The sequence below is a fragment of the Carya illinoinensis genome, chromosome 11, assembly GCF_018687715.1.
Source record: "Carya illinoinensis cultivar Pawnee chromosome 11, C.illinoinensisPawnee_v1, whole genome shotgun sequence".
Lineage (NCBI taxonomy): Eukaryota > Viridiplantae > Streptophyta > Magnoliopsida > Fagales > Juglandaceae > Carya > Carya illinoinensis.
In genome coordinates, this window is record NC_056762.1 from 38,866,050 (window position 1) to 38,888,547 (window position 22,498).

Here is a 22,498-nt window from a genome sequence, read left to right on the forward strand (position 1 = left end):
ACTATAGTCTTCTTGGTTAATATTATTAGGTTCAGATTCTATAGTTATATTAGTAGTGGATTCATCTGACTTAAATAAAGAATTCATTGAGACAAGTTTTTAAAACAATGACTTCCTATATTCAAAGAGAAATAAGTAGATCAAGATATTAAGAGAACACCACCTCGACCACTCTTAAAGCCTTCTTGGCACGAATAGGCTGACCAACGGATTTTCATAACTTACCAACATAAGATTCCTAATATATTTTATTTTCTTTTATATAGGTTATCGTTGTTGAAAAATCCGTATTAGTAATTATATATATATATATATATATATATATATATATGAAGTTAGAATACTTAGATGATATCTTATACTTTTAATTTCTTTCTTTAAGAAGTTGCAGTAATTTTCAAATCTTTCTATATCAACTTGTCTACTTTGATATATATTATATATTTTCATCATTGAGCAATAATCTAATCTCATTTTTAATTGTCTTTCTTTAAGATCCTTTATTCTTTCCATATAATGTTTTAATTCAAGTCTTGTATTATATTCTTCACATCTTAATTCATAAATATTAGTAAAACCGACAATATGAACATAATATTCCATTATGAAACTCAAATAAAAAATAGCAATAAAGCAATAGATTGCAAATAAAATAATTTCAATATCATTAATTAAGATTAAGATTAATATTTATATTAAATATATATTAATATTAATTAATATTTATATTTATATATTATATATTAATTACATAGAATGATACCATTTTATAATCCATAATCCAAGAATACCCTCGTATATATTACTGAAGCACTAACAATTTTTTTTGGAACTACGTGGAATGTGCCATTTGTTATTGGAAAATGCTACACATCATCTCACACCACACACTTTATATATTAAAATAATATTTTTTATTTCATTTTATTCTTATTAAACTAATTAAATTATTCTATTTATCATCTACACACTACATATTTATTATAGAAAAAATGAAAAAAAATTAAAATAAGTGTAGTGTGTGAAGTGTGAGGATGATAAGAAGAATTTTCCTTTGTCATTTAGCTAAGAATCTGAGGGGGAAAAACTCATTCTGTTCAGAACGACCAAAAAGGGATGGAAGCCAAACCATCAAGTCTTTCCTTTATCCCAGAGGTGACACTGAGACAGCCAGCCCAAAAGTAGGAAAAATAACGTACATATAGTCTCACTCACGCTGTCACGCAAGCAAAAATGGTGGCAGAGTCAGTGAGGGTACAATTTCAGGGTAAATGGGTCACAAAGAAGGTCTACAAATCCGCTCACTGGGGCTCGGTTTCTGGGTTTTCGTCTTCCTCGACGACCGCCCTCTTCGTCTTTCGCTTCATTATCTTCCTCTTCTACCCATTTCTTTAACGCTCTGATATTCAGCTCATTATCTTCGACGCCCTCCACTTGGCGGAGCAGCAGAAGCTTTTCTGTCTTCGCCATGGCAGCTGACGGTCTCTCTCTATCTCTTAGTCTTAGCTTCTCTGACTAGTGTAGTTTGAAGTTTAATTTTCTTGAAATGATTTTCGTCTACCCTGTAGGCAATTTTTTTAATTAATAGTCAATGAATTGTTGAATTACTTGTACAGTTCAGTTTATGTTTGGTTTCGTTTGCTTCCCGCTTAAAATGAATCAAATCAAATTCTCATTTCAGAAAAAAGTTTTCATTTTTGGACTACCTCGTCCCCTCTTTTGTGTACAAGTTCTTTTCTGATTTGTTTATGTAATTTATAGTTTCTTTCGAGTTCAATGGACGCTGACTGTCAATTTCCAATTTTAGTGGTCAAAATTGGTGATTGGTTATATTTTCTTGTTTTAGGTTTCTTAAAGGAAGGCATTAGGATGTTATGTGGAGATGAAATGAATCCACTTCTGCGTCTATTGTATTGCTAAACAAACAATAGAATTTTTGGAACACATTTCAAATGATATAAAAATAAGTTAGCCTCTACATCATCTGAAATAGTACCATTTGGCTCCTTCAAATAGCTGAATACGAACACAGTATAATGTGTAGTCAATTAAATATCACATTTTGTGAAAAGAAAAATAATAATAATAATAATAATAATATATCTTGTGGAATGTAATATATATTCTTTGACCAATTATCATGCTACAAAAATACAATTTAGTGTTCCCGTGCATATTGGAGTTAAATACAAATAATAGTAACCCGGCCTTGTCTTATATCTTTTGATCAAAGTTCTTCATATCGAGGTACGGTTAAGTGAAAAATGTTCAAGGATGTAAGGGGCAACCAGGAAAACAAAAGAAAGACTATAGAAACTTCAAGATTGTTCAAGAAAGCGAGATAACAGAATCAAGAATCATGTACGTACTTCAATTCTTGAAAGAGAGTTTTTGAGGAACTCTGAACCTCCACATGAATTTCTTCTACAAAACCTTTGATGCATGTAAGGGTTCTCATATACATAATAGAACCCAAAATGCACCGTTACAATTAAAAGAAGGGTGGTGCTCCCGCTAATGCATTCTATCATGTCTTTTTATTTTTCTTTTTTGTTTTTTTTTTTACATGATTTTTTTAACATCTTTGAACATTTTTTAAAAAAGAAAAAATTCACAATTTTATTAAAAAACAATTACTTGATCATGGAGTAAAAAGAAAACTTTAAAAAAAAAAAAAAAAACCTAGTTAGAGCTACTAGCTAGCGGGAGGCATAGATTTTTCCTTAAAAGAAACACAAACTGTTACACATAAAACGCACCCACTACGCCCATTCACTTAACATGAAACGCACCGTTTCATTTATTCTCTCAACACACCGTTTAACTAACTCACTAAACGCCCCGTTTCGCAACTCTCTATTCCTTCCAGCTGTTAATCTCGTCTAGCTCTTCACATAACAAAGGAAGCTTGGCTATTACGATTCCTGGTGTTGATATTCCACACCAAAAATTCCCATTTTATGAGTATCAAGGAAAAAAAAAAAAGAACAGTTTCTTTTGCTATGTGTAAATGCAAAAATTGGTTAGGATTAGATGATTAAATGATAAGGTTTATCTTATCATTATTTGATTAAATTTGAATGAATGATAAGATTCATCTTATCATTATTTGATTAAATTTGGATGAATGTAAAATAAGTATTGATTTGTATCTAAACAATATTGAGTCTATCTAGAAGTCTTAGGTGTTGTTTAGATAAGTCTTTGAGGTTAAAATCGAGTTCTGGAAGTTTGGTATTTATCAAGAAGAAAGCTGAACAGAGTTTAAGTCAAAAACAAAAGATATTATTGCGAAATGTTAGCAGTCCGTCGGAACACGTTTTCGTGTCTGTTGCTAACCGTCAGCAGAGTACTACTACGACTAAAACTCTTTTGAATAGAGTTTAGTCAATAACAGAAGATATGATCGCGAAATGTTAGCAGTCCGTCGGAACACGTTTTCGCGTCTGTTGCTAACCGTCAGCAGAGTCCTACTGCGACTAGAACTCTTTCCAGACTTTCTATTTAAAGGGATTCGGTTTTGTATCTTTTCAAGGACTTCAAGCCACGAATTTTACAGAGGAGATTCTGAGTATTTAGGAGAGAAAATTCACTTGAAAATTTTCATGGGATTTTTCATATCTTCTTGAGTGTGATCGTGCTTTGAATGTGAAGCAACATCGATTGGATTTCAGCCTCTGGAGTTCCAGAAGGGAAGTCAACATTTGAAGATCGCCAGAGGTTCTGGCTGCTACTGCGGTAGAAGACAAACGGGTCGTTTGTCTAGGCAAGTAAGAGAGTCGAATTGCAAAGGTTTTGTAATTGATTATTGCTTGTAATTGTTCTTCAAATAATAAGATTGACTTTCTTGGGTTTGGCTGCCCCGTAGGGTTTTACCTTTAAAGAGTTCTTTAAAGGGTTTCCCTTCGTAACCAATCGTTGTATTTTGCAAGTTTGATTATTTATTTTAAAGTATTTGATTTGTTTCATAATCTTAATAATTGAGATCTAATTTATTTGTTCAAGGAAATTGGTAGACAATTTCATGGTTTTACAGGGGTGTGTTGGAAATTTCACTATGTATTGGAAATATGTTCTATATATGGTAGTGGCTATATTTAGATTAGTGTGGCAAAAGCCAATTTTTCTTTCATTTTATCTTCAGAAAATTCAGCTCAATTCTTTAAAATGGAGACAAGAAGTTTTGATTTGACCTGTAAATGGATTTATGTAACTTAGAAAGCTCTTTGTAGTTTGGGCAAGCTTCTGTTTATGAGCTAGCATAGCAGAGATGAATTTCTTTTGTCCTTTTGGCAGAGTCAAAGCGTGCAGTACCATTGAAGGATTATCGCAATATTGGAATTATGGCTCACATAGATGCGGGGAAACTACTACAACCGAAAGGATTCTTTATTATACAGGAAGAAACTATAAAATAGGTGAGTTACATGAAGGTACAGCTACAATGGACTGGATGGAACAAGAACAAGAAAGAGGGATTACTACAACATCTGCTGCTCCTACTACATTTTGGAACAAACATCGGATTAATATCATTGATACTCCTTGCCATGTCGACTTCACTCTTGAAGTGGAGCGAGCTCTTAGGGTATTGGATGGTGCTATATGCTTGTTTGATAGTGTTGCTGGTGTGGAACCACAATCTGAAACTGTGTGGAGGCAAGCTGATAAATATGGTGTACCCAGAATTTGCTTTGTCAATAAGATGGATCGTCTTGGAGCAAACTTCTTCCGAACAAGGGACATGATGGTGACAAATTTGGGAGCTAAACCACTGGTGATTCAAATACCAGTTGGTTCAGAAGATAATTTTCAGGGAGTCATTGATCTTGTGAAGATGAAAGTTATACTTTGGTCAGGAGAAGAGTTGGGTGCTAAGTTTGTGTATGAGGATATTCCAGCAGGTCTTCAGGAGCTGTCACTAGAGTATCGGTCACAGATGATAGAAACCATAGTTGAGTTAGATGATCAAGCTATGGAGGGCTACCTTGAAGGAGTTGAACCTGATGAGGAAACCATTAAGAAATTAAAGAAAGGGAACCACTGGAAGCAGTTTTGTCCCAGTCTTATGTGGCTCAGCTTTTAAAAATAAGGGGGTTCAACCATTGCTTGATGCTGTTGTGGATTATTTGGCTTCTCCAATTGACTTGCCAGCAATGAAGGGAACTGACCCAGAAACCCCAGAAGTGACGATTGAAAGGGCTACAAGTGATGATGAACCATTTTCCGGACTTGCTTTCAAGATCATGAGTGATCCATTCGTGGGATCCCTTACATTTGTGAGAGTATATTCAGGGAAGCTAGCTGCCGGATCTTATGTACTGAATGCAAACAAAGGAAAAAAAGAGAGGATTGGTAGACTTCTAGAAATGCATGCAAACAGTAGAGAGGACGTTAAGGTTGCTTTAACAGGTGACATTGTTGCTCTTGGTTGTCTAAAAGATACCATTACAGGAGAAACATTGTGTGATCCTGAGAATCCTGTTGTGCTCGAACGCATGGATTTCCATGAACCTGTGATTAAGGTTGCAATTGAACCCAAGACTAAAGCTGATATTGATAAGATGGCAGCCGGGTTGGTCAAACTTGCTCAAGAAGATCCTTCTTTCCACTTCTCGAGATGAAGAGATCAACCAGACAGTGATTGAAGGGATGGGAGAATTGCACCTTGAGATTATTGTTGATCGGCTCAAGAGGGAGTTTAAGGTTTATATGCAAAACTCCATATATTTGGTTTTCAGTACATATATTAGCTTCTCAGGCTCATAATGTGGCCTTGGACACCTCGTAAGATGTTTCTTTGGGATATTACTTTAACCACCACGCGCATGAACAAACATGTCAAACACCTCTATATTACCCAGCTCCTTGATAGAATCTTAAAGATCTCTTACAACTGCATGGTATCGCTTAGTTTTCTGTCAATCTGGCTGCATTTGTTTCATGCCAACATTTATGTCAGAACGAGTTTAATGCATGATCATCGTGATTTATTGCCTCTCTTGATTGTAAATCTGTGCTTGTACACTTTTATCTTGGGATTTCAATACCAAGTTCCAACTTTTCTGAAGCCAGTATCCCCTTACTCCACCCCCACCCCTGGAAAAACAGATGGAAGAAAGAAAACGAATAAAAAGAAATTTGACACGAGGGAACTGCCAATTGTAATGGTCACTTTTCATGGGCCCTTCTTGCGGTGCTCTGGACTTTTTCCCCTCACAAACGAATGGCTTCAAACAAGAAATAGAAAGCTGATCGGCACTTGATAATAAACTTCGTTATTTTCTTCTGATCCATTCTTTTGAGGTTTTAATATCCCTTTTACTGGTGGTTTCGGAATGCTATTGCAGGTGGTTGATGCGCTGGTCCCTCTGGCAGAGATGTTCCAGTATGTTAGCACACTCCGAGGGATGACAAAAGGTCGTGCATCATTCACCATGCAATTAGCCAAGTTTGATTTTGTACCTCAATACATCCAGGATCAGCTCGCTGCCAAGGAGCAACAGGTTGCTGCATAAATTGTTACCCCTATTCGAGAACAGGGGAGCTATTTTGGGCATTTTAGTATTTAGAATGTTCAATTCCCCTTCACATATTTTTTTTTCACCCTTTGCATATACCTGTCCTGTACCATGTCAAATATCAATCTCGTTGAACTTCCCCCAAAAAAGAAATACGAAACAAAAATTGTGATGAAAACAACCTTGGTAATGCTGTGATTGGATGGATATGCTTAGGCTCGTACCTATAAAGAGACATTGTACCTCTGTACACAATTGCAGTCCATTAGCACATGCAAGCACGATGAGAGGATTCGAGATTGTTAAATAAAGCAGTGCTGTGGTTTATTGATGATGCTCCAACTCCAGTTGGATAATGAATTGGTAACATAAAGCCAGCAGGATTGCACGGCTAGTTCGATTTGTTAGTTGCATTCATAGCCATACTGGGTAAGCATCTGTGCTGTGCCATTCACGCACTCCGACTATGGGGGCCAACAGCATGTCAAGATATCTGGTTGGTTTTCTCCCTCAAGCTTACACCGAGGGACTGCTCTCACTGATATTTCAATGTACCGAACATGGGGGTAGTTAATGTGCATACTTGGTGTAATTGAACCTAGAGTAAGTCCACATGCACTGCCGGCCGTTTAGAATGTGCCTTGATACAGCATGCCCAACTATAGCTAGAATGTGCATCTGGCGAAGAGAGAGAGAGAGAGAGAGAGAGAGAGAGAGGTGGCCAAAAACACAAGAAATACCTTCATTGATCAACTTGAAAGCGAGAAACATCTCGAAAGTTTTTCCAACTAAAAGTAGTTTTTCTTAATAATGAAATAATCCACTCAATTCACACAAGTACATTTTGAGTGACGCAAAATCTTTTTCTTGTTAAATATTTCCTCATTTTCATCTCATCTGAACAATTCCAGCACTAATCAGCTTTTGTATCTTGCTCATCACCATTGGGTTCTTTGTGTGTTCCTGAGCAGACTTGGGATTTTCCTGGAAATCCATCAACACCTGCATTTATCACCCAAAGTATTCAATCAAATATTGCAGAGAAATCAGTAAAGTATACAAATTCATTCTTAAGGCCAAAATAGAAGTCCGCATACCTGTCTCATAACGGGGTCTTGGAGGATGTTCTGAATTTCAGGGTCCTGCATTGCCTTAGCCTGCAAGATGGAGACTTTATCATGACCACATTCAACAAGTTTCACGAATCAATGTTAACAAGCGCTTGAAAATGTCGTACCCGTCTCTCCTCCAATTCCTGAGGGCTCAAATCCCCACGACTGGCCTTATTAATTTGTTCTACGCATCTGCACCAGATTTTGAATGGCAATTAATCAAAGCTCTTTTAATTCATGCATGCGTGGACGGAGACAGTCCAATTAAGAACCAAAGATGTGCCCATGTTCCATACCTCCTAACACCATCAAGCAATTCGGGGTTGCTAGGATCATGTTTCAGCCCCATCTGATAGGTTTCTAAAGCTTTGTCATATTCTTTCATGAAGAACTGGACGGCACCTTTTCTATTATATCCCTTGGAAAAGGTGGGATCGAGCTCAATACACTTCTCCGCATCTTTCAATCCCTCAGGCAAAGCCCCAAGTTTTGTGTAGCATGCAGCTCTATTACTATATGCCTGCAAGGCAGCAAGTGTTTCAAGGGATCCGTGGCATTAGCTCTAAAAAAATTTGAAATAAACCATGATATCCATAGCATAGCAAGTGGGTATCCAAGGAACTAGTAACTAAGAATGGTCTAAGTGCCTCTTACCTTTGGATCTTTGGGATTCCTTCTCAGGGATTCGGTGTAATGCTTCACAGCCTCAGGATACTTCTGCTGCTTGAAATACTCATTGCCTACAATGTCAATGGTACCATCAATAGGCAGTCAACCACAAGATATTTGTAAAGGATGCACTGGACATATTCCAGTGATCGCAGAAAGACAGCCCCAAAACCTTCAACCGAATAACAGCTGAATGCAAAAATCACTTGGGCCCCATGTAATAGAGGTGCGAATCGAATTTTAAAAGTTATGAGTGCTGCCAGTTCAAAGCAAGCCCATGGTTGCAACTAAAGTCAAATGAATATAGAATGGCATATAAGTAAATAGAATTGAAATGGGTTCACAAGTCTACGTTATATGACAAAAACTATTTGTGGGAATGAAAATAAATCAAGGAATAAACGGCAGCATCATGCAGATAAACACATCATGTTAAGTATAATAGAAAGGAATACCTTTCTCACGCTCCTCATCAGCAACTTTGGGATCGAAGTACTCTTGTTGCTCCAGTTCCTTCTTTGCTTTTTCAGCATCATTTAGTTTCTTCAATGTGTCTGGGTTGCGATGCTCTGTAAGAGCTTTCTGGAAAGTCTCAATAGCAGGTTCATAGTCCTTTGAGCATTTCGCCATTTTCATCAGGGCAGTTCCCTTCCTAGTTAAGGCTTTTGCTATCATCTTAAAGTCTGATCTAAGCTCTCTTCCCTTTTCAATGGCGTTTTCACAATCTTTAATACATTCATCATACTGAAGCAGCATTGACAGCAAGGATTAGACTGTAATTAGCTTTTTTTTTTTTTATTGGTAAACAAAATCTTATTGAAAATAATAAGAGGCAAAATCCAAATACATGGGCCATATGCAAGAGCATAACCTTATGCTAGATCATTTTTTTATCGGTAATGCTAGAATAAATCTAAAATTAGATAAATACAAATAGCAGAAAGCTTAATATAACCCAGCATAATAGTTCATATGCTTGCTGCACATATGCATCAAACTATAACAACAAGAAGGGGAGTTGTCGGTACAAATTTTAGACTCAACCTGTTCATCAAACATAGACAACAATAGTGGTTGCAAAAGCTAGGGCCGTTGATGATGATACACAGTGCGACAAATCAATGTCCATGAAGCCAATTATACCTAATATTTAAAAATTATTGTTTCAATATGGCTCGAATTAGATCAAAATCAGCATATTTATTCAGTCAAAAGTGAATTAATAATCAGTACAACAATCCTCAGTTAATCAACACCTAAGATCAAAGAGCATAAGCTACTTGTAAATCATATAATGACCACCAACATCTACAAGGCATAAACCGCAACTCATTATACCAAACAACCCAATATATTAGCAATTAAATACCGTAAATTCTACCACTTTTGTCTCCTCTACCTTCTTCATTCTCAAGCCTTAGTAAAACAGATGCTGCATTCAGATGGATTAATAAAATCTAAACGGAACACATATAACAAACCCAACTCTCAAGTTGAGAATACATGATATTGGTTGAGAGAGAGTGTGTGACCATGGCGGGACCCATCCCCTTAATCGACGTAGAAGCTTCAGATTTGGCATGTTAAGAAAAGAATTTGTCACAGCGCTTTATGACAAGCAAAAGAACCCCGCAGCTATCCACTGAGTCATGCTCTTACAAAACGTAATTAGCACTAATCACGACTATATTCCTTAACGATACCTATGGTATTTAATAAAAAAATACATCCAAACATAAAGAAAAGAAAACGGAAAGCAAAGAAGAAACATAGTAGAAAAGGTATGCCATACGAAACCTAAAATTTAAAATAGCCACACAAGGAGAGAGAGAGAGAGAGAGAGAGAGAGAGAGAGAGAGAGAGAGAGAGAGAGAGAGAGAGAGAGAGAGAGAGAGATCAAACCATATATTGAGGTAATGAAAAGCTTATGGTTCTGGGTTGATCTCCCATTATCTGAGTTGATATGTCACAGTAACGTTTTGTAGGTGCCATTACAAATGTGTTTGAATATATATAAATAAATATGTGTATCAATAAGATTGAGACGGATTACAAATTGAAAAAAGAGCAATGTCATTGATGATTTGAGATGATTTGAGGTTATCTTGAACCAAGCATAGCCAAGCGGCCAATAGCTTCGTTTCAATGTAAACATCCTCGAACCATTCAAGCACTCAGTCAAAGTATTACAATCAATCACAATTTCAGTTTAAATAAAATCTAAATAATCCAAGCAATAACTTTTCTTTTCTAAATCAAAATTATAAAATTTATAGTGTCTCTCTTGTACGTCACAGCTGACAGTATTTTATAGGTGTGTCTCTTGTATACTAACGTTGCGTTTTGAGCTTACCAATAAAAATCTTTCTACTGATCGGAAAAAATAAACCAAATTTATATACCTGTCCCATTTCCAGATAAGTGGCAGCCCGGTTCATAATATAGGAAATGTCCTCGTCGTCCAACTCCATCGCCTTCGTATAATGCGCAATTGCCGTATCAAAATCCTTCTTCTTGTAGGCAGCATTACCCAATTCCTTTTCCTTCTGCGCCTGCCCCTTCCTCTCCTTTGCCTCCTTTTCCTCATCCGTCAGATCCATCGGCTCCGTTTCCGGCTCTGGCTCCTTCGCCGGCTCGGCCTCCGCGGGTCTCTTTCTCTCAGGCGGCTGCGGGGATGGAGAAGACTCCGGCATCTCCATGTCATCCGAAGTAGGTGTCCGTAATTTTATGTTAAGCAAAACCCCAAGCGCTTCCATAACCCTCTGGTCCTTGAGATAGAGGTTCAGATTACTAGGGTTTTTCTGAATATCCTGCATCATCTTCACGAAATCGGGCTGTTGAAGATAGGCCCTGGTGCTTGGATCGGCCGTGAGCTTGGCCCACATCTCGGGGCCGGAGAACGCGTCGCCGAAGGGATTGCTCGGCGGCGGCGCCCGGGACCTGGAAGCGGCGGACTGGGCGTCAGCTAGGCCGGACTTGAGGGCCTCGTTGTTGGGGTCGTACTCGAGGCCCTTCTTGTAAGCAGAGACGGCATCGTCGTGGTGACCCAAGCCGAGGTGAGCCGCGCCGAGCCGGCTGTAGCCCTTGGACCAGTCGGGCTTGAGCTCCACGGTTTTCTTTGCGTCGGTCAAGGCATCGGAGTACTGGTGCATAGAGGCATAGGCGGCAGATCGATTCGAGTAGAGAACATGGTTGGTTGGGGCAAGCGAGATGGCTTCCGAGAAGTGATGCACGGCGCCTGAGAAATCACCGGCAGAGAAGGCAGCGTTGCCCTTGGCTTTGGCTTCATCGGCCATGGTTAGGAATCAGAGAAGAATACAAAATCGCAAAGAGAGGGGCAGTAGGGGTTAAGCGGAATAGAGAGCTGCGTACAGATTGCAGGAGGTTGTAGAAGAAACTGGAGAGCTGCTGAAAGGAGAGCGAGCTTAGCTTATAAAACCCAAAAAAAGGAAAATTCAGTAAAGGACGAGAGAGTTCCGGTCTAAAGGGTTCTGGAAGGTTCCGTTCGTGCAAAAGACTCATCTCCAGCGTTTGGTAACGGAATGATTAACGTCTTCATTAATGGATAGCCTGATTAATATGAATCTTGATTTTAAATTTTAGGGTAAAAATTTTATAACCAATCATTTTTATATACTCTCTTATGCACACTATTCATATGATTTAGTTGAATATTAAAAAAATTAATTTAATCAATCATATTAATAAAATATATATAAAATATATAAAATTAACCGTATATAATATTATTCATTAAAAAAAATATTTCTTCACAATTAAGAAAAAAATAAAAATAAAAAATAATTTAATACATCTATTAACAATTAAGAAAAAAAAAAGGCACCTATCGGTGCAAATGCTTTGGTCTACCTAACATTTTTCTAATTTTTATTATTCTTCCTTGACATATGTTAATATATATATTTGAAGAGTGGCATATTTTAATATATTTAATCACTTAACTTATATTACATAAAAATTTTATGTTTAAAAATAATAAATTCAAAATAAATTATATTTACTTGTTTCTAAGTTTATGTTAGTTATAGATATTAGATTGTGATTATCAAGTATATTTTGTCATGACATAATTGTATAATTTGTACAATTCATGCTTATAAATATTCCTTATTCCTTTTAAAAGCAGTATATGCTTAAAAATATAAAATTTGTTGAGTAGGCTAGATCAAATATTTTAATTAGATAAATATTTTAGCCATAAAAAGATTTTACAAAAATAAATTCATAAATTGACATGACTTGATGTAGTAAATTAAATTGTAAACTCACTTTTATTATAAAATAAATCTAATATTTTATATCAATCCAAGTTAATTTATGAATTTATTTTTATGTTATTGATAATTGAACTTCTCTTTAAATTAAAGATATAAAACAGTCTATAATGAAAACTTAATTTTGATGGGGTTGTTTTCCATTCTTTGAATAAATCTAATATGGGAGCTATTGACGATATGTTTAGCACACCAATATTGGGCTCGATAACCTGCAATGTGAGAAAGTTGAGTCTCGGGGTTGAAGGGTAACATTTAATGTCTTAGGTATTGTTTGGTTACACAATTCAAATGATATGAGATGTTTTGTTGAAAATTGAATAAAATCTTATTATAATATAATTTTTTTAATATTAATTTTGTTTTGAGATTTGAAAAAGTTGAATTGTTTATTATATTTTATATGAGAATTTGAAAATATTGTAATTATAAGATGAGATGAGATAGTTTAGATTTTGATAAACAAATCTGGCCTTAGTATTCTTATTTGTTAGATGGAATTTCAACTAATAAGAAATTATGTAAGTCCTTTTTCTAACATTATGATAGACTTTTATACCTCCTATCGAGATAATCTTATGTATCCCATGTCAAGACCCTTATCTCTTGTATAGGATATTATAATATTGTCTTTAATGCGGTGTGTTCTCTTTTAAGCCATTCCTCTTTGGAGGTGAGTAGTGCAGCCACCTTCCATGATCTCTTTAAGCCATACCTCTGGAGATGAGTAGTGCAGCCACCTTCCATGTAGTCTGTAAGGGATAAGAGCTCTCGGCATGGTTCTATCACGATATACATCTATAGGGTGATGTTAGGGCATGTAACGTCCTTCCTTTTCATGTTGTCCAATTTCCTGCGCAAGTCCTATATCTTCTTCTTCCTTATACAATTAGTGGGCCGATTGTCCTGCCTTTCAATGGACTTGTAGGACAGTCTTGGCCCAGGACTCCAGGACAGTCTCGGCCCAGGAGAGATGTAAATTCCTTTCATAAGAGCTATTTTATGGAATGAGAATGGTGACATGATCATGGCTATGTGTAGAAAAGAAGAAGGATTTTCTATAACTGAAGATATTGAGGCTATTGCTGCATTACAAGGGTACAAGGGCTACAAATGGTCATACATATGAGACTTCCAGACCTAACTATTGAAGGGAATTCTTTACTAATCATGGGAGTTATCTGTTATAATCAAGAGCAGTTTTCTTATTATAGCCCACTGATAAAGGAGATTAAATCATTTTTATCTTATTTGAAGATGATAGAAGTTATAGCTGTTGGTAGACAAGGAAATGAAGTTACGTATATCTTGGCACACCATGTTAAATTTGTGGATGACACTCGTTGCAACAACCTTTTGATTTTCGTTCTAGCTATAAATACTGCTAAACTTTCTTGTACTTACTTCTATTTGTTTGTAATGTTGAATTATGATGACTACGTATTTGTTCTTTTTATGAATAAACATCGGTTTTATCTAAAAAAATATATAAATATATTTGACAGGAGACCAATCCATCAGATTGGCAATCCTAATTCAACAACCCAGTGATTTTGTATCTGTATATTAGTAGTCTTTGTATTGAGTTGCTTTAGAAGTCGTTTGGATTGAGAAATTATCTCATCTCATAATTATAATTTTTTTAAATTTTTACACAAAATATAATAAATAATTCAATTTTTTTAAAATTTAAAATAATAATAATATTAAAAAAATAATATTATAATAATATTTTATTCAACTTTCAGTTTTTATCTAAAATCATCTCATCTCATTTCAGTATCCAAACAACCATTTATTCTCAGGGCCAGTAGCGAATCTACGTATAGTTTGAGGGGGACCAAAATTTTTTCAAAATTCAAAATAACCCCTAAATTTTATTCATAATTTAATGTATATAGAAATTGGCCTCTCAAAAAAATTTATAATTTCCTTATTCCCATATGCTTTCTAAAATTTTGTAAAATTTAAATATACATAGAAATGCTTCTCTCTCATTTTGTTTTCCTATAATCTCTAGATTTTGTATAATTTATATATTATTTATTTTCAAAGATTTGGCAACACTTAAGTTAAATTAAAACTAAAATTAGGAGAAATAATAAACTATTAACATTGACCACAAATTTTTTTATTATACAATTTTAAGTTTCTTAATATAGAATCCAAAATTAAAATATTAGAAAAACCATTTAATATTGATGATTTATATGAAAAATAGTAGAAATGATTTATCCTCTAAATTTTATTGAGTAAGGAAAAGTTGATTTAAGGTCTTAATTATAGTATTTTGTGTTTAATATGACACAAAAATAGATAGATTTTTTTATGAAATTTGATAAATTAATTTAAATATTAGAATGAAAGATGACATTCTAAAAATTCACTAGATAATTTATACGAAAAAAATAATTTTTTAATATTTCATATTTACAAAAATAATAATAGATAAATATTATTTTATAAAATATTGTCGTAAAAAATATGAAACAAACATTAAGTTATGTTTTTAAAATTTTATTTTTATATTTTTTGATAAATTATCGAGATTTAATTTTATATATGTTTTGTAATTTTGTAATATTTTTTTATTTGGCTCAAGAAAAATTACTGATTCTACCACTGTTCAGGGCCCAAACCTTGACCAGCACGCCCTCGGGCTCTGATGGGTTGAGACTCTGAATCTTCCTTCTGGGTCCAGACCATAGCTTTAGTTACACTAATCGTTCTGTTGGGTTATGAGCCCTACTACTCCTGACAAAATTTGGGCTTGGACCTCTTGATCCGAGTTACACGAGGAATAATTGTTACATGCTTCTGAGCTTAAAAAGGCAGAGCGCTAGAGGAAGGGCTTGAACCTTCGACCTTGTGGTTAACAGCCACACGCTCTAACCAACTGAGCTACTCCAGCTTTGGGGTAGGCAGTTAGTCTGATGAAAATCAATGACAAAGTTTTTACCTAATTTTCATATTTCTAAACGCAGTCGTTTGCCAAGAATTCCTCTCTATCCCTTCATCTATACGCATTATCTTTATTCCAATAATATTATATTGAGTGATATTATATACAGTCGTATAGTACGTAAGTTCTGCACAATCACTTTGAAAAACAATAGAGTCTATTATTAAAATTTAAATTTTATTATGTGAGTCTAGTATTTACTCACTTTTTTAAAGAGATTACACAATATTAAGATACTTCACGATTATAAATATTAGGGTTCAATAATTTCTTCAAAAATATCTTCAACACTGTTGCAGGTGGGTCGAAGTGATTCGTTGATATGGACAATTCTAAGAGGTGGGAGTCAGCATTAGGACAAAGCTGGAACATGTTAACAACCGGTGGAAATATTATACACGTACATTAGACGATTTATTGAGGTAAATAATACAAGGTATTGTCCGCAATTTGGACGGTTGCTAATCAATGCTTTTACCTAATAATTGTCTCATTAATTAATGACTTTGAGTTTGAACAAATACTAATCGTCATCGCCATTCACTAGTTCCCTTTCAACCTCTCGTTAACAATTACACATCACATCACATCACAATGCACACCAAACCAACCAGTAATTCAAGCTAGCTTGAGTGAGGTAGCCTTCAGCCTTTCATACTAAGCAAAACATATATATGATAATATGAGAGTGGAAGAGTTTCTCTTAATTAAATTAATAATATTATTAAATATTTAATATTACTTGAAAAATAAATTCAAAGAATTTTTAAATTGAGTTGGAGATAATGTCATTCCTTATATAGAATTGGAAAGGTGTTAATTGGGTATGGGACTAGAACACTATCTCATATTGCTAAGCCGACAGCCAACCTTAAAACCCGGTACTCTCGTACAGGCTTTAGGTGCAATATACCTCGTAGGTGCAAGGTACAGAGGAAAACAAGATCACACCAGACCTGCCGAGCGAGAACTGGAATAGAGAAAAATATTAAAAACAACAGCTGTTTCAGGAAAAGGGATGTCGGGACCCACCTTTTCCACGCGTGTCAACTTCTTATTTTGCATGGCTCCTCGCACCACTTTACCTTCCCTCTAATATATAAAGTCTCGAAGCTCTCCCCTTTGTCCTCGCACCTTTTAGCGGTTTCTCTCTGCCTACAGCTTCTACAGTCCGTAGCTGATTTTTCTGTAACCGGTTCACTTTTCCATGGCGGTCCGTCACTCTGCGTCTCTCATCAGCCCTGCTGTGCTGCTAATTGTACTATTGTTATTTGATGCTAGTGGAGGAGGTCGAGCTTCTAGGCTGGACCCGTGGGATTCATCGATTCGAATGCCAACAGAGAAGGATGAACCGGAAGATCCTGAAAAAGAACTTGGCACCCGATGGGCGGTTCTCGTGGCTGGTTCGTCTAGCTACGCAAATTATAGGCATCAGGTTTAAAGAACTCTCTCTCTCTGTCTCTCTCTCTGTCTCTCTCTCTGTTTTCTTCTCTAACACTAGCTAGGAAGCTTAAAATTCAGCTATTTGGGTGAAATTAATTGAGGAATTATACATGGATTGTAAGTGCAGGCGGACGTATGTCATGCGTATCAGTTGTTAAAGAAAGGTGGGCTGAAAGAGGAAAACATAGTAGTTTTTATGTACGATGATATTGCTGCCCACCCATTGAATCCGAGACCTGGGATCATCATAAATCATCCGCAAGGTGATGATGTATATGCTGGAGTGCCTAAGGTACCTTTTAATTTCTTTCCTGTTCACGGAATATTCTTTGGCATATATTTAGGATCATCCACTCGCTTGTAAAAAGATGTAATTAGCAAGGCTCTTGTTAACAAGTGTTCCCATCGCACTGTTGAAACGCGATTGGTGTTTCCCAAGCGTTTTGCTCAATATACCCTTTAAGATTAATATATATATATATATATTAAGTCTTGCGCGTAAAGTTAATACTAGGTTCATATATAATAATTGAGCACCTCTGCTTCAGCCTTCTTACTGGATCATATAGCGTTCACTGTTCAGTTCGTGTAATTAAGCACTAACTTTTTGTATGGTAGTGCTGATCACATGGGATGATCGTGACAGGATTACACTGGTGAGCATGTCACTGCAGAAAATCTGTATGCAGTGCTTCTGGGTGACAAGAAGGCAGTGAAAGGTGGAAGTGGGAAGGTTGTAGATAGCAAACCTAATGATAGGATCTTTTTGTATTACTCTGATCATGGAGGCCCAGGAGTTCTGGGTGAGTTTAATGCAATTTCAATAAATTCATTTCCCATTTTGGATGCTGCATACATCTTGAGTAACAAAAAGATAGGGAAAACGTTGGGAGGTAATAGACCATAGCTGATTTTTCATTTGGTTATAGGGATGCCAAATATGCCATTCCTTTATGCCATGGATTTTATCGATGTTTTGAAGAAAAAACATGCATCTGGAACCTACAAAGAGATGGTAAGGAGAATTCTCTTCCTTTTTAAAACTCAAATGATGATATATATGCATATATTGATGGTGATTAAAGGGTAGAATTGTGGTGGCATGGGATCAGGTCTTGTATATTGAAGCATGTGAGAGTGGGAGTGTCTTCGAAGGCATAATGCCCAAAGATCTTAATATATATGTAACAACAGCGTCAAATGCACAAGAGAGTAGCTGGGGAACTTATTGTCCTGGCATGACACCTCCTCCTCCTCCAGAGTACCTCACTTGCTTGGGAGATTTGTACAGTGTTGCTTGGATGGAGGACAGGTACGTTCTGCTGCATTTAGAAAGCCATTGCAAACCAAAAAGGCCAGTGGCGAATTTCGGGATTCTTTGTTATAGAGATTCGACAATTTAGACAGGGTTGCAATCATCTGGTCATATATAGGAAGGATGAGTGAGAGTTTTAGATATGCATTATAGATTTCATTAAAAGCAAATACAAGTTCAGAAATACAAATAGTTGAATTCTTGAGCTTTCTAGCCATGACTGAGGAGATAAGTTTTAATGCTCATGCACAACAAAAATTGCCACAAATTATCATTCAGTGTAGAAATTCATTCACTCATGCATCCCATAGGTAATGCCTAGTTTTTTGGATTGGCACATGATTGTTTCTTCTTTACTTGCATGGAATTGAATTGTACTTGTTAATTGTGCAGCGAGACTCACAACCTCAAGAAAGAAACAATAGAACAACAATACCAGTCGGTAAGGATTTTTTTTTTTTTCATTTTTACTTAAATCTTATAGGCCATATATTGGGGTCAGCATCTTTTCGCCGGCAGTTTTACCTTCGATATTTACTTGAATCTTATTTCGTGCAGGTAAAGAATCGTACTTCCAATTTCAACATTTCCAACGCTGGGTCTCACGTGATGGAATATGGAAATGGTAGCATTAGACATGAGAAGCTTTATTTGTATCAAGGTTTTGATCCTGCCACTGTGAACTTCCCTCCCTATAATAGCCTGCGTTCTCGCATGGAAGTTGTTAACCAGAGAGATGCGGAGCTTATCTTCCTGTGGCAGATGGTAAGCTTCAGCATCTTACCTTTTTTGGTGGATAAAACTCTTGTTAATCTGAAAAGTGATCCAAATTACCTTACCAAATTTGTTTTTGTCATCGAACAGTACAAAAATTCAGAAAATGGGTCAAAACGGAAGGAAGAAATTCTCAAGCAAATCAAAGAGACAACGAGGCATAGAGCTCACTTAGATGGGAGCATGGAATTGATTGGATCATTTCTATATGGACCACATAAAGGTTCTTCCATCCTTAATTCCGTGAGAGAACCCGGTATGCCGCTTGTTGATGATTGGAGATGCTTGAAATCAACGGTAAACAATACATTTTACATATGATTTTGCCCCCTTAAAGTTGTTATATATGCAATCTCATCACTCATCTTCAATTTCTCCGTAGGTTCGGTTGTTCGAGACATACTGTGGCTCATTAACACAGTATGGTATGAAACTGATGCGTGCCTTTGCCAACATTTGCAACAGTGGTGTTTCCCAGACCTTAGTGGAGGAAGCTTGTATGGTTGCTTGTAATGGCCATGAGCCGAGCCAACTGCATCCTGTCAATCGAGGTTATAGTGCTTGATTGCATAATATGATGTCAGTCTTAGTTATATGGTAAAAGCCCTACACTTTCAAAGTGATAAGTTATCCTTGTTTATAAGTACATCAATTTCCTCTTGGCCGAATTTAGACTCAAATCCATGCGGGAGAGCAATCTTAGCGTGTGACTATAAATTGAAATTGATGCCACTTTTAGCACTGCGAATGAGTGCCTGCTGCCAAACAAAATGACATGCAAATGCCTGCTGCCGAACGAAGACACGCAGAGAATATCACTCGTGTTTTTATGGGTAATTAGTAAATTATATTAAAGGAAAAGGAATTGGCATTAGCCAATTCTAGGTAAATCATCATACGCAAAAGCATTGAACGGTAATCAGCAAAGCTGATCTTGGTAAATCAACTCTTGGCGTTAATCAATCTCAACCGCAAACCAAGTTAAAACATGGCAATTATCATTTCTGCGGTACTAGACAAGAGGGGAAAAATACTAAACTTGACAGCAGCATGCAATTTGGCGGCATTTCCAAATTCAATTAGGGGACAAACCAGCAGCAAGCATGCTTGACAGTGCGGCAAGCCGAAAAAGACACTGCAAAACTCATCAATGGACAACTTCAAGACAGAAAACACAAAAGTAATTGCAATACAGTAACTGCAATATAGCAACGCACTGATCAATATTGGACAATTGAAAGAAAAGCTCAGCAACACATCATCGGGAGCAGCAGCATGCAACAATGGCATCAACACAGGACACCAGAACAATGGGCAGCGGCCCATATAATAGCAGCAACGGTACAACATAGCAAAAAGACATATAAAGCACAACTCAGATGCATACAAAAAACTATATTTTACTTCTCTGCTATAAATTCTGTGTTGGAGAAGTGTGGTTAAATCTACTTCGAAAATTATATACGATAATAGATGTCATCATCTTCTTGTTCTTCCAATGGCTACTATTAAGGAAAATATTACAGATCTGTCACAGCTCCAATCAAGCAATAAATCAGCAGAAAATTAGTTTAGAGTAGATCAAGGAGTGTATTTGCTGTTAGTTTTATTATTTGTGTAAATGCTTTATTTCCATAAACAGCATTTGTATATTTCCATAAGATAGATCGGTAGAGCTTGTACTTAAAAACAGAATGTGAATAACAGATTGTGTGTTGCAAAATCAAACCAAAAGCAGTGTGCTTCCTCTCACAATATGACCACTGATCTCTCCAATCTTTCCATCCACTCAGAATATGACGGCACTGATGAAGTGGTAATTGGTGATGGTTCAGGTTTGCCTGTATCTCATGTTGGCTCATTGTCTTTTATTTCTTCTAATCGTGTTTTTCATTTACATGATACTCTTTGTGTCCCCACCATTAAAAAAAATCTTGTCTCCGTTCATCATTTCACCAAACAAAACAATGTCTATTTAGAGTTTCATCCATCTTATTTCTTGGTGAAGGATCGGCTCACGGGGGCGACACTACTCAAAGGTGACTGTGAAGATGGAGTGTACCCACTACCGGCATCCTTGGCCACGGTTTCAAAAAAAGCTGTTGCTTACGTTCATGAACGCACCACCCCTGATGGTTGGCATAAAAGACTTGGTCATCCCTCGTCAAAAATTGTTAATCATGTTATTCGTACTTTTTCTTTACCCACAAAAAATAATGGGCACGCATCTCTTTGTAGTTCATGCTCTCAAAATAAATCTCATCGCCAACCTTTCAATTCTCATGGTTTAACTAGCAATGCTCCATTGGAATTAATTTATTCAGATGTCTGGGTCCTGCTCATGATATTGGTATTGATGGTTCAAAATATTACATTATTTTTGTTGACCATTATACCAAGTACATTTGGCTCTATACTATGCCCAATAAATCAAGTGTCCAAACTCTTTTTCCACAATTTCGACATCTTGTGGAAAATAGATTTAACACAAAAATCAAGAGTTTATATTCGAACAATGGTGGTAAATATATTGGGCTAAAATCTTATCTATCTGTCCATGGCATTGCTCACTATACCACTGCTCCACATACTCCACAGCAAAATGGCATGTCTGAGAGACGACATCGTCATCTTGTTGAAACTGGGCTTACACTTCTCACGGATGCTCACATGCCTCGTTCCTTTTGGCCCTATGCCTTTCAAGCCGCTGCCTACCTTATCAATAGAATGCCGAGTTCCAATTCACAAAATAAATCCCCATTTGAGCATCTGTTTAACCAAGCACCAAATTACTTAAAACTTAAACAATTTGGTTGCTTGTGTTACCCGTTTACACGGCCCTATAACAAAAATAAAATGGAGCCCAAAGCCACGGCTTGTGTTTTTCTGGGTTACTCTCTTTCTCAAAATGCCTATTTATGTATGGAACTTAAAACGCACCGTGTTTATCATTCACGGCATGTCCTATTTGATGAAGGGAACTTTCCCTTTCGGCAGTCTCATTCTCAAAACCGAGACCCATCTTCTCTGCCCTCAAGCGAAAATCACTCCCATGTCCAGATTTCTTTGCCCCAAATTCCTTTTCCTTCGGTCATTCCCTCCATGATGTCGACACAGGACAGCTTCACGGATCACTCACCTTTGGTAGGGTCTTCACCGGCACCGACCTCCTCTCAGGTAAATATTTCTTCCCCTTCTCCTATGATTGCGCCAGAAATAAATTTAGTTTCTATTTCTGAAAATAATCAATCGGCTCCTGTCCAAATTGAACCCGTGATGCCCTCCCCTGCTGATTTGCGCACTCATACTATGGTAACCCGATCGATGAACAATATCTACCGACCAAAAAAATCCTTTTTGGTCACCCACCATCCCATTCCTCCATCCTTAGAACCCAATTCGGTTTC

At 36.5% G+C, this 22,498-nt stretch overlaps 2 protein-coding genes, 1 non-coding gene and 1 pseudogene across 3 annotated transcripts; 2 read left to right on the forward strand and 2 right to left on the reverse strand.

Annotated features, from left to right (window-relative positions):
- The first annotated feature begins 1,218 nt into the window (after nt 1–1,218).
- On the forward strand, nt 1,219–6,814 carry LOC122281238 (annotated as a pseudogene).
- Nucleotides 6,815–7,239: 425 nt separating this feature from the next.
- On the reverse strand, nt 7,240–11,786 carry LOC122281237 (hsp70-Hsp90 organizing protein 3-like). The gene is made up of 7 exons (XM_043092592.1): nt 10,705–11,786; nt 8,758–9,046; nt 8,288–8,373; nt 7,930–8,153; nt 7,759–7,825; nt 7,619–7,678; nt 7,240–7,523 (listed from the first exon to the last, which is right to left on the reverse strand). Exons 1-7 carry the CDS (start codon nt 11,596–11,598, stop codon nt 7,410–7,412), a joined length of 1,734 nt encoding a protein of 577 aa, XP_042948526.1. The 5' UTR covers nt 11,599–11,786; the 3' UTR covers nt 7,240–7,409.
- Nucleotides 11,787–15,434: 3,648 nt separating this feature from the next.
- TRNAN-GUU lies at nt 15,435–15,508 on the reverse strand. The gene has a single exon. It is a non-coding gene; the product is annotated as a tRNA-Asn (tRNA).
- A 1,170-nt stretch (nt 15,509–16,678) lies between these two features.
- On the forward strand, nt 16,679–19,759 carry LOC122282702 (vacuolar-processing enzyme). Its single transcript, XM_043094684.1, has 9 exons — nt 16,679–16,994; nt 17,130–17,294; nt 17,649–17,805; nt 17,932–18,017; nt 18,115–18,314; nt 18,711–18,759; nt 18,876–19,082; nt 19,182–19,388; nt 19,474–19,759. The coding sequence occupies exons 1-9, from the start codon at nt 16,767–16,769 to the stop codon at nt 19,654–19,656; spliced, it is 1,482 nt and encodes a 493-aa protein (XP_042950618.1). The 5' UTR covers nt 16,679–16,766; the 3' UTR covers nt 19,657–19,759.
- Nucleotides 19,760–22,498: the final 2,739 nt, after the last annotated feature.

Excerpts from the sequence above, each read along its gene's own strand:
- LOC122281237 (XM_043092592.1), bottom strand. The coding sequence starts at position 11,598 with ATGGCCGATGAAGCCAAAGCCAAGGGCAACGCTGCCTTCTCTGCCGGT. Across the intron at positions 8,374-8,757 it reads TGATGAGGAGCGTGAGAAAG|GCAATGAGTATTTCAAGCAG; the intron begins GTATTCCTTTCT and ends TTGACATTGTAG. Across the intron at positions 8,154-8,287 it reads GGAATCCCAAAGATCCAAAG|GCATATAGTAATAGAGCTGC; the intron begins GTAAGAGGCACT and ends GCTGCCTTGCAG.
- LOC122282702 (XM_043094684.1), top strand. The coding sequence starts at position 16,767 with ATGGCGGTCCGTCACTCTGCGTCTCTCATCAGCCCTGCTGTGCTGCTA. Across the intron at positions 16,995-17,129 it reads ACGCAAATTATAGGCATCAG|GCGGACGTATGTCATGCGTA; the intron begins GTTTAAAGAACT and ends TTGTAAGTGCAG. Across the intron at positions 18,315-18,710 it reads GTTGCTTGGATGGAGGACAG|CGAGACTCACAACCTCAAGA; the intron begins GTACGTTCTGCT and ends TTAATTGTGCAG.